Source organism: Pyxicephalus adspersus, chromosome Z (genome assembly GCF_032062135.1).
Source record: "Pyxicephalus adspersus chromosome Z, UCB_Pads_2.0, whole genome shotgun sequence".
Taxonomy (NCBI): Eukaryota; Metazoa; Chordata; class Amphibia; order Anura; family Pyxicephalidae; genus Pyxicephalus; species Pyxicephalus adspersus.
In genome coordinates this window covers 28,878,132-28,890,011 of record NC_092871.1, presented here as the reverse complement: position 1 = coordinate 28,890,011, position 11,880 = coordinate 28,878,132, and the positions used below count along the sequence as shown (strand labels likewise).

The window sequence follows — 11,880 nt, the reverse complement described above, 5'->3', positions numbered from 1 at the left end:
CCCTTTTTTTTTTTTTCAAAAAAAATATTCTTTTATGTCTGAAAGTGATAAGATGGATGCCTGATAATTGACTAATTTATTATGTGCCAAATTACCATAAATGCTAATAAACAGGTGTGACCACTTATCAAGTGAAAATTTGTACAAGTATGGCCAACTTCAAAGCAGTTATATATTGCTTACGCACCTCTTTAATTGCACAGCATTTGTTAACAAACATTTGTCCAAGTAATGCGTGATAACACAAAATATTTAATTTCTGTATTGGTTTCACACCATTTTACTTGCACAATGTATGTTACCAAAATATTTGGCTAAATAACTTCTTATTTATAATATATAATTACAGTTAATATTTCTTTAGGCAGGAGTTTACAAATGATAATGTTACAGAAAGGGTATTCTGTACATCTAGGCATTATGTTATTGGACTGTCCCTATCATTAACAACTATCCATTTTTATTCAATCCTAATAATAAAGTGACTTGGTTTGGGGGCTAAAATGTGGAAAAAGTGTAGCAAAAGCAACATATCTGGAATTAAGTTTGCATTCTATGAGTAGAATTTTCATTTCTACTGTCTTCTATTTAACTAACCTGTTGCAATTTTGAGAAGTGCAGAGACTTCTATGCCAATCAGGGAGTTATCTGCCAACAACTAAGATGACATTTTGGTTCTGTTGGAATACAGCACAGAATTAAGTATTCCTTGGTACAAATAAGATATTTTGGTGGTTTTTTTTTTTTTTCAGTAATTGATCGTTATGTTCTTCTGAACAGCTTTATTGGGCTAATAGTTATAATCGTAGATATGTGTAAAATTTATATTCAAATTTTCTAACTTCAAATCCATGTAAGCAAAAAAATAATTTAATGCCATATTTCAGAGGGATTTTGACTTTGTTTAGCTTTTTTTAATTTTATCTATTTTTTTTTTTTCAGTTCATACATTATTGCAAATATTTTGCGCATACCAACAAGATGATAAAGGTAAATTGGTCACATAATGAAACTAGGACAAAGTGCTATAGGCAAGACCGAAGGTATCATCCTTAGTTTTTGCTAAGTTGCTGAGTAATTGGCTTTTTTTTTTTTTTAAACCTTCATGGTTTGTTCTAAAAAGTGGGCAATGCTTGGACACTAGTTTGCAGCTTAGATATCCTCTGTTCACTGACTGAATTTTCTCATCAAACTGAAATAGGTAGGTGTTTATAAGGGTGACAAATTTATCTTTATAGGAATTCAAATTTTTTATGCTTTTGCTGGAAGTGACCATATTTAATTGATGCTGCATGCTGATTATTGGTATAAGTGAATTTTCACCAAGTATTTTGTTTATTCTTTTACTGAACAGCAGAATGAATTCTATCAAGGTAGCTTCAAGTGCTTCAATGGCACGAAGGTCCAAAATACCCAGGATAACAAATGTATCTTCAGGTGCTGATTTCCCTATACTACGTAAAATAAGAATACTTTTCTGGCTGTCTAATATCTAATACATCAGTTAGTTAACAGAATCCAGAACTCCATATTTGCATTATTACTCCAAATCAGGCACACAAGGTATCAAAATGAGTGGAACAGTTGGAACTAGCAGTTTCAGAATATCAAGTCCAACCTGCGGGGCTGGGGTGGGGGGTCATATTCTCTTACTATAGTTTTCCTTTAGCATAAGGCGTTTATACTGTGCAGATATAAAATGTCTTGAAGAATTATTTAATAAAGTGTGTGTGTATGTAAGGATCACTGATCATCGAGGTGGAAACCACTGACGGGGACAGTGAGTAAATATTGATTATCTTGTCACAATCACACTTTTCGAGGAGTGTGATCATATATTACAAAGTGAACAGAGAGTTGGTATAGGTTGTGTTCGAAGCAGGAAAAATGGGTAAGTGTAGCAATCTGAGCAACTTTGGCAAGGACCAAATCATAATGGTTAGACTGGGCCAGAGCATCTCCAAAACTGCAGGTCTTTGGGGTGATTCCTTTATTCAGTGATTAGAATCTATAAATTGTGGTTCAAGGACAACTGGTGGTCATATCCATAGGGTTGTAGGTGCCCAAGGCTCATTGATGTATGTGTAGGAAGAGAAGAGAACTGTTCAGAGTAAATTTTAATATCTTGTAGAAATAAAGATAAAAGAAGCTTGTGGTTCAACATTCAGATTTATCTGTGTATGCCCAGAAATAAACAATTACCACTTTACTCTAAATTAGAAGTTAAATGAAAACAAAACATACAAATGCAACTTTCTTTACTAGTATACTTCAAAATTAAGAAAGGCTGACAAATTTTCTTTTAGTAAAATGATTTGCGTATTGGCATTAAAAATTCATATAAAAACTCACCTTTATTTTACATTAGCAAAGAGACAACAGGAATTTTGCAAGAATTGCAGCAAGAAGAATGAGATTACTTGACCTTGGAATGTAGATCTGGAACCATAAAGCAAAACTTTACTACTTTATTTCAGAAAGAAAAAATTTGGAAGAGTTGGCAGGCATTTTATTGCAGAAGAAACCTACTATGCAACTGAGTATATATTGTTGGCATGCCTTGGCACTGTACGCATATACAGGAGTTATGTGTAGTAAAGATGGTGAACCAGAAAAAGACTGTTTTAGTACTAGTATAGGAGCTTATGGAAGCAGAGGTGAATGTAGTTTATTTCTACTTTTAAGCTGTATACTTTTTTAATGGTATTTTTCTTTATCTCTTCCAGACTGACAGGTAATAATTTTAAACCAATTTCTTAGACACCTTGCCGATGTTTACTCAGCCAGCCATAATTCCATTGGAATGTTTAGGCGACTCCTTACATATACCTTGAATAAAATGTGTTGTCTGATAGATCAAATTCAAAATGATGTACTGCATAAATCAAAATAAAACTACCATAATATTTGAAAAGAAGCAGTTTATCTTGTTACCTTTTCATGGCTTTAGCAGTGTTTGGATATGATATATATTTTGGAATTTTCCCCAGCCATTGGAACATATATTTTTTAAATTGGATACATAGGCGTTCTCACAAAGACAACACCAGGATAACAATCCTTTTTTAAAAAAAAAACGTAGGTAATATTTTTTGTTAAGGAGTTATAACTTATAAAAAAAGTAGCTATCATGGTCAGAAAAAGATCCTTATCCCCGTTTGTGAATTAAGCTTAACCTGAAGTCTTGCTATTTTCTAAAAAAAATGTACATGTAATTAGAACTAAACACTGCTAATAGGTATTTCTGACACGACTTGGAACAGATATATTATGTTCCAATATTTACCTACATTGATGAAAAAAAGGCAGACACAAACAGGCAGAAGCAGTTCTGCATTACACATAGTACAAAAGCATGTATGGAAAAAAAAAAAAAAAAAAACAGAAAAGACACTTGAAAAGAAAATTAATCTTAAAAAATTTATTGGTTTCTTGAATGACTTTAATCTCAAGCTTGTAAAAAACAAATAAAACAATTTTATTCTTATTTTGGTGATATGTTAAAGTCACAGTAATATTTCATAAAACAGGACAAAAACAAAATTTTTTTAAAGGGGAGAACTGTTTTTTTTCAAATGTGTGTTAGTGGCATGGTACCATTCACTGCAGTCCCAGCACTTTGGTAATGTTGGTGGACACCATGCAGTCTGCTGTTTTGGATTGACGATGGATCGCTGGCATCTCCACCTGGAGGCAGGTACATGCTGATCATATCTCGGAGGTCTCCTAAGCAGGCTCTCTGAGTGTGAGAAGTAATGGAAGGTGGGGGTGAACTAGGCTCTGATTTCACCACTGAGCCCATGGAGCCTAGGCTCATGACAGTAGAGGTTTGCTGATTATACATTGGGGACATACTGTACGTAGAAGCTGCATTCATGTAGGTCTGAGCAGAAGACATCATTGGGTTGTATTGTAGGCTGCTCATGTCATACCTGTGCACCTGCTGGATTTGGGGATTGTTCATCCCTGGATGTTGTGTGTATCCAAGCTGATCCTGCATCAGTGAATAAGCTCCATTGGTCCAACCATTCATATGGGCATAAGAGTCTATCCTTTGTCCAACGCCAACCGTGTTGGTAACTGGGGTCACACCTTGCACCAGAAGATTGCCAGGCAAGGAGTATTTGTCTTTTTTCAGGAGGGTCTTGGTCTTTCTCCTTGGTCTGTACTTGTAATCCGGGTATTCCTTCATATGGACAGCTCTCAGCCTCTTGGCCTCATCTATAAAAGGTCTTTTTTCTGCATCACTCAGGAGCTTCCAATCTGCCCCCAGCCTCTTGCTGATCTCAGAGTTATGCATTTTAGGATTTTCCTGGGCCATCTTTCTCCTCTGTCCTCTGGACCACACCATGAAAGCATTCATGGGCCTCTTGACCCGATCCTGGTCTTGGGTGGCAGCATTGCCTTTATTCCCTGTGGTCACAGTTCCTCCAGGCAGTGCATTGGTTTGCTGCACCGAGGTCTTGATATCATTTTCCAGCATACTATACATTGGGAGCTGAAAGTGCAAAAGATCGCAGGAATCCAGTTCAGTAGAAGCAGAAAACGCAGCAAAGTATCTGGATGGGATGGTCTGGTCTCCTCACACAAACTTCTCTAGTTCTCTCCTGTTAAGAAGTGTTGTGGCTGGACTGAATGACTGCATATTAATCTCTTTCTAACAGCCAATCAGACAGAAGCTTCCTAGTCCTGCCCCAACTCTCACATTTCACCAACACCTTAACCCTTTCAAGACCCACCCACATCAGGCTTATCATGCAAATTGGGTTCCTATCCATGCAAGAGAAACAATGAATCCCCAAATTAGTGCAATCCTACTTGTAAAGTTATTGCTGTTACACTTAAAAATGTAGAAAAAAAGGAATAATATATATACAAAATAAAGCCCCAGTAAGAACCATTACGAAAAGTACGGAGATTACACATTGTTTATTATCAAACTTGACTTTTAAAAACTTTGTAGTATTGAATAGTGTTTATTTAAACATTCAGTATAAAGTAACTTTAAAAGTAAAGTTTTCCTGTGAATAATAATCACATCTCATTTCAGCATGTTGGATCCAAAAAGCTCAATGTTATACAAACCTAAAGCGGATATGATTAGTAAGATCAGTTGCACTTCCAGTGCAGTGCTTGCTAATTCCCAAAAATATGTAATTCTTTCCTGTAAAAATAGCCAATTTTATAGAATATTACACTATGCAGTTAAAATAACTGAATGGCAATTATTAAACAACATTAAGTAGTATTTGTAATACCTAAGAATTTAAAGCTTTGATGTGTACTTGTCAGACCACAATGTTTTTAGAAGTTGTTTGTCAGTCTTCTAGGTATTTTTGCTATCAGCATCTCTTTGCACGTAAAGATATGCCAAGGATGCAAGCTGTGTATCCAATGGCAAACTGCAATGTTTAATCTTTAAATCACCTGAGTTGACATGGATGTGCAGTGATTTGCATCCAATAAACTTCAAGGTGGGCAGCATGGTGGCTTAGAGGTTAGCGCTCTGGCCTTTGTAGCACTACGACCCTGGTTCGAATCTCAGCCAGGGCACCATCTGCATGGAGTTTGCCAGTTCTCCCTGTGTTTGTGTGTGTTTCCTGCCACATTCCAAAACGTTACACATTCCAAATGCAGTTAGGGTAATTGGTTTCCCCCAAAAAACTGACCTTAGACAGTTTCAAAGACATATGGCTATGGTAGGGACATTAGATTGTGAGCTCCTTTGAGAACAGCTATGGACTTTGTACAGCGCTACATAATATGATGGCGCTATATAAATACTGTGTAATAATAATAATAAAGGTATTGGAGACAAATTAGTTTGTAGCAATGTACAATGCTAGCCATACTCTGACCAAATCTAGCAATTACACAACTCAACAAAAAAAAAAAAATGCCAAGGATTTTTAATATATTTAGTGTATTTCAGGTCTGCTGAATGCAAAAGTGACATAAGTTTCATTAAATTGGCTCTAGTTCTTGTGATACAGGAATCGAAATAAACTAATTTATCAACCACATAGTTAACACAGCATAATATTATCAATCTTTACACTGATGTTTTGGATATTATATATTAAATGTAACATTATTTTCTTGCAACTTTCATTTGTGTTCTTTTTATTTATACATTTTCTTTTTTTAACCACCTAAGCGTTACACTGAAGTCTAGATTTCTGTACCAAAAGTGATCCACTGTTTTTCATGAATTTTTTTTTTTAAATTGTAGACCTGTAACTTACAGAAATATGTCCGAACAAGGGTTCTAGTAGATAATATGAATATAAAAAATGTATTTACTTTTATTTTATTTTTTTTTTATTTTTTTTGTATTGGATTGGATACGGGAGTTTGTATTCAATCCAATACAAAATGAGCGTTTGAATTTACCAGTTATGTACTTTGTATTAATTTTATATTATTTTGTATTGGATTGGATACGCAAGTTTGTCCAATCGATCCAATCAAATACAAAATTAAATTTGAATTTCCAAGTTATTTACTTTTATTTTATTTTTTTAAATTTTTTGTATTGGATTGGATACAGGAGTTTGTATTGAATCCAATACAAAATGAATGAATGAGTTTGAATTTCCCACACACACGCCGACGTCATCACGCACGCAGGGAGGAGCCGTCCGGCTATTTTTTTCTCAGCCGGACGGCTTCTCGCTTCAGAAGACACCCGGCGCTGGATGAAGAAGGATCATCGGCGATCAGCGGGACCAGGTAAGAAGCCGACCGGCATCTTGTGTTCCGCTGGCACCCGACGCTGGAGAAGGAGATCGACGGACGACGATGGACGGAGGACGACGCTGGAATACGAAAGCGACGCTGGATGTGCACAGCGGGACCAGGTAAGTATGGATGCGACAAAAATACGGGGTTAACCATCCTAGCCTTTTTTTTTTTGCCCGTACGAAGGTCGGGCTTAACGGCTAGGTGGTTAAAGAAGTATGAGTTCTTCAAGAAGTTGTTTAAATGACCCTAATATATTTTGCTACATTTGTGGTGAATATTCTCAGCAAAAACAGAGAAGAAACATTACAGAATTTGTGAAACAAGCATATTTTCCATATTGTGGTATTAAACTGGAGGACCAAGATAAGTATTGGGCTCCCCATATGGTATGCAAAACTTTTGTTGTGTCTGCGTCAGGTTCACCTCAGGCAGGTAGCACGGGATCACCCAAGGCAGGGAGTCTAAGTGACACCAGGTTTTCACCAGGGCACCCTGCAAGGGGTGATGGGCCAGGAGACTACTGGGCTTTTTGCTTCTGGGGGTCATCAGGTCATGACCCTTGGGGTGACCCTACCTGAGGAGGAAGGCTGGAGCGACCTCAGTGTAGAGACAGGTGGCAGGGAGATGCAGTCAGGTTCCAGGCACAGGTCAGGGCAGGTGGCAGACAGGCAAGGTCAGGTTCCAGGCGCAGGTCATGTCAGAAATCACAAGCAGAGTATCAAGGTACCTGCTGGAAAGTCACAGCACCAGCCTCCATTTCTGCTGAGACTAAAATAGCTTCTGCCCCTTTAAGGAGCTCCTCCTCCCTGTGCTGTGTCAGTGTGAGCAGAACAGGAAGTGCTTCATGTTCTGTCAGCCAGATACAAAGAGTGAGTGTTGTGTTTGGTAGCTCCGCAGGGTATACAGACATGGGATGCAGCAGGATGGTTTAGCAGGTGCCGCTGTGGGAACCAACAGGTATTGTGACAGTCTACCTCAGTGGAAAAATGGAAAACTGAAAAGTTTGAAATTTGGTCTATCTATGGTAAGGCAAGAGCCCAAAAATCATCATAATGATTGTTATTTTTGTGCTGTGAATGTAAAAGGTTTCAATAGTTACAAGAAAAACAAGTGGGAGTACCCTGATTTGGAATCAGCAAGATGACCTGTGCCGCATGGTGCTGATGTTCCCATACCAGTGTTCAGTACACTCCCTGATATTCCTGTATCCAACATGGAGGATATACAGGGTTTGGAGTGTAATCCAAGAGTTAGCAGTGGAAGTGAATATGAAGGAAGTGTTTCATCAAAGCAGCAGTTCTCCCAAGAAGAACTCAATGATTTAATAGGTGACCTAAGTCTGTCAAAACAAGCACCTTAACTTTTAGCATCCAGGCTAAAAGAAAAGAAATGTCTGAGACCGGAAGGTAAAATAACGGATTATAGGACAAGAGAGGTGACACTCCTACCATATTTCAGTGAAGATGGAGACTTTGTGTACTGTTGTAACATCCCTGGACTACTAGCCCATATGGGAGTACCAGAATACAGAGCAGAAGACTGGCGGCTTTTCATAGACAGTTCCACTCATAGTTTGAAATCTGTTTTACTACATAATGGCAACTGCTATACATCAATTCCATTTGGTCACAAAACCTAAAGAAGAATATGAAAATATCAAAATGCTTTGCTATCATGAACACCAATGGTCCATATGTGTTGATTTAAAAATGGTGAACTTCCTACTTGGACAGCAAAGTGGATATACAAGGTACCCATGTTTCATCTGCTTGTGGGATAGTAGAGCAAAGCAGGATCACTGGAAAACGGTGGCATGGCCTCCAAGGGAAAACATGAAAAAAAGTGGCAGCGAACATCCATTAACGAGCCAATGGTTGATAGAGAAAAAAATCATTCTCCCTCCACTACACGTGAAGTTGGGATTAATGAAGCAATTTGTTAGAGCTCTGAACAAGGATGGTGATTGCTTCAAATACATTTGTAGATTCTTCCCTGGATTGAGTACTGAAATTTTAAAAGCACAAATCTTTGATGGACCCCAGATTTGGAAACTGATAAATGATTCAAATTTCACAAGTTACATGACTGATTCTGAAGCTTCTGCCTGCCACAGCTATGTCATGGTTGTCAAGAACTTCTTGTGTAAGAATAAAGCACAAAATTATGAAGAACTTTAAAAATTTGGTTGCTACTATGAGTATAAAGGTACACTATCTCCATAGCCATTTGCAAAAATATATCCAGAAAACCTTGGATATTTCAGTGAGGAACAAGGAGAGAGGTTCCATCAAGATATAAATGTGATGGAAGAAAGGTATCAGGGCAGATGGGATCGACACATGATGGCAGACTACTGCTAGAGCCTTCAACGTGATTGTCCTGATCATCAGCATAAAAGTGTGATTAGTTTTGTGATTAGTTCTGTAGATATAGTGAATATAGAGTATATTGACATTAGGAATTTCTAAAAATGTAATTTTGTATACATAGGCATATCTAGTTTAATTTTCCTTAAATTTCATGTTTCATTAGTTTTTTATGAGGGTATTATTGAGGTCATTATTTCAAAAAATACCATTTAAGAAATCTGTGCATCAATTATATCATAAAATGACGTTAATCTGTTTGGCAAGAAAATGTTGATCAGTGTCATCAATTTGTTTTCTTTTTGTTATTTTTTTTTGTTTTGTGGATCAAGTGTATAATTTTTATTTATGTTATTTTGTGTATACATTTATAAATTCTCTTCAGTCTGCCAGCCAGTTCAGCCAGTGTTAGATGTATGATGCAACTGAAACTTTGAAATGATCACTTCAGGTTTTCCTTCCCTGTTTTTTTAAATTCTTTTTTGATTTCTGAAAGTGATACCAGAGAACTGATTTATTTTGTGCCAAATTAGCATAAATGTAAAAAAAACACGGTCTGACCACTTATCACATGAAAACTGTGCAAGTATGGAAAACTACATAGCAGTTACATACTGGATTCTCGCCTCTTTATTTGCACAGTGTATGTTACCAAAATATTTGGGTAAATAACTTCTGATAACAATAAATATTTAATTTCTGATGGTAGGATTGGCACAGGAGACTCATGGCCCCTGATTCATCAATTAAATCCGCGCTCGCTGGAAGCGCGAAAGTACGCGCGGCCAGCGATCGCGGATTACCGCGGTCCGGACTCGAGTATGCGCGTACTATATATATATATATATATATAAATAAATATATATATAAATAAATATATATATTAAATACATAAATACAACCTACATAAATACAACCTACCATGAATATTATAAAAAAACTGTATTTGTTACCTGCAAAAAACCCACAAAACAAAATTGTTAAAAGTTAACAGTAAAAATTACAGTGAATAAGACTCAAGAAAAAGTCTTGAGCAGATCAATAAAACATCTAAACATTGGAAACATTGGATTGGATTGTGCTCCAAAAGTATTCACCATTCACGGCGGTTTGGTAATGTTGGTGGGCACCATGCAGTCTGCTGTTTTGTAGTGGCAATGGTTCCCTGGCATCTCCACCTGAAGGCAGGTACAAGTTGATCATATCTTGAAGGTCACCTAAGCAGGCTCTCTGAGTGTGAGAAGTGTGAGAAGCAATGGAATTTGGGGGTGAACTAGGCTCCGATTTCACCACTGAGCCCATGGAGCCTTGGCTCATGACAGTAGAAATTTGCTGGTTATACACTGGAGACATGCTGTAGGTAGAAGCTGCACTCATGTAGGTCTGAGCAGAAGACATCATTGGGTTGTATTGTAGGCTGCTCATGTCATAGCTGTGCACCTGCTGGATTTGGGGATTGTTCATCCCTGGATGTTGTGTGTATCCAATCTGATCCTGCATCAGTGAATAAACTCCATTGGTCCAACCATTCATATGGGCATAATGTCCAACGCCAACAGTGTTGGTAACTGGGGTCTTACCTTGAACCAGCTGGTTCTCAGTCAAGGCGTTTTTGTCCTTTTTGAGGAGGGTCTTGGTCTTCCTACGTGGTTTGTACTTGTAATCCGGATATTCATCCAAATGGACAGCTCTCAGCCTCTTGGCCTCATCTATAAAAGGTTTTTTTTCAGTATCATTGAGTTGCTTCCAATCTACCCCGAGCCTCTTGCTGATCTCAGAGTTGTGCATTTTAGGATTTTCCTGGGCCATCTTTCTCCTCTGTTCTCGGGACCAGAGCATGAAGGCATTCATGGGCCGTTTGATTCGTTCCTGGTCCTTGGTGGCAGCATTGCCTTTACTTCCTGTGGTCTCAGTTTCTTCAGCCGGTGCATTGCTTTGCGGCATTGGGCTCTTGATGTCATTTTCCAGCATGTTATCCATTGGGAGCTGAAAGTGCTGAATATTGCAAGAAACCAGTTCAGTAAGAAGCAGAGAAAACAGCAAAGTCTCTGGATGGGATGGTCTGGTCACTGTATACAAACTTTTCCATTTTTCTCCCGTTAAAAAGTGTTGTGGCTGGCCTGAATGAATGCATAATCATCCCTAACAGCCAATCAGAAGCTTCCCAGTCCTGCCCCCAACTTTTACATTTTACCATCACCTTAACCCTTTCCAGACCCACCCATATCATGTTTATCATGCAAATAGAGTTCCTATCCATGCAAGAGAAGTAGTTAATGCCCAAAAAAGCGCTTTCCTACTTGTAATGTTTTTGCTGTTACACTTAAAAAGAAAAAAAATCTATATAAATATATAAATATATATATAAAGTCTTTTAAAATATATACAAAATAAAGCCCCAGTAAAAACCATTAAGAAAAAGTATAGAGTTTACCAATTGTTTATGATCAAACTTGACTTTTAGATACTTTGTAGCATTGGATTGTGTTTTTTTTTTAAACATTAATTGTAAAGTAACTTTACAAGCAACTTTTCTAAACATAATCATTGGAAAAAGTGTAAAATCTCAGCCAGAAATATCTGATGATCTGACAGATCAGATCTAAAATGTTTGTGTGACACTCAGAAGATTAATCCAATCCCATTTCAGCATGTTGGATCCAAAAAACTCAATGTTATACAAACGTAAAGCGGATATGATTATTAGGATTAGCTTGTAGCATATGCAATGTGAGTTATACTATAACCAAAAGTAGAAAAACCACTTTGT

General features: G+C 37.3%; 2 protein-coding genes across 2 annotated transcripts; both read right to left on the bottom strand.

The window, feature by feature from the left end:
* Positions 1-3,550: 3,550 nt before the first annotated feature.
* On the bottom strand, positions 3,551-4,603 carry LOC140343371 (transcription factor Sox-3-like). The gene has a single exon (XM_072430024.1). The coding sequence runs from the start codon at positions 4,490-4,492 to the stop codon at positions 3,572-3,574; it is 921 nt and encodes a 306-aa protein (XP_072286125.1). The 5' UTR covers positions 4,493-4,603; the 3' UTR covers positions 3,551-3,571.
* A 5,557-nt stretch (positions 4,604-10,160) lies between these two features.
* LOC140343736 (transcription factor Sox-3-like) lies at positions 10,161-11,170 on the bottom strand. The gene has a single exon (XM_072430601.1). The coding sequence runs from the start codon at positions 11,088-11,090 to the stop codon at positions 10,161-10,163; it is 930 nt and encodes a 309-aa protein (XP_072286702.1). The 5' UTR covers positions 11,091-11,170.
* Positions 11,171-11,880: the final 710 nt, after the last annotated feature.

Bases quoted from the DNA above. Each gene is read 5' to 3' on its own strand.
- LOC140343371 (XM_072430024.1), bottom strand. From the start codon at position 4,492: ATGTATAGTATGCTGGAAAATGATATCAAGACCTCGGTGCAGCAAACC.
- LOC140343736 (XM_072430601.1), bottom strand. From the start codon at position 11,090: ATGGATAACATGCTGGAAAATGACATCAAGAGCCCAATGCCGCAAAGC.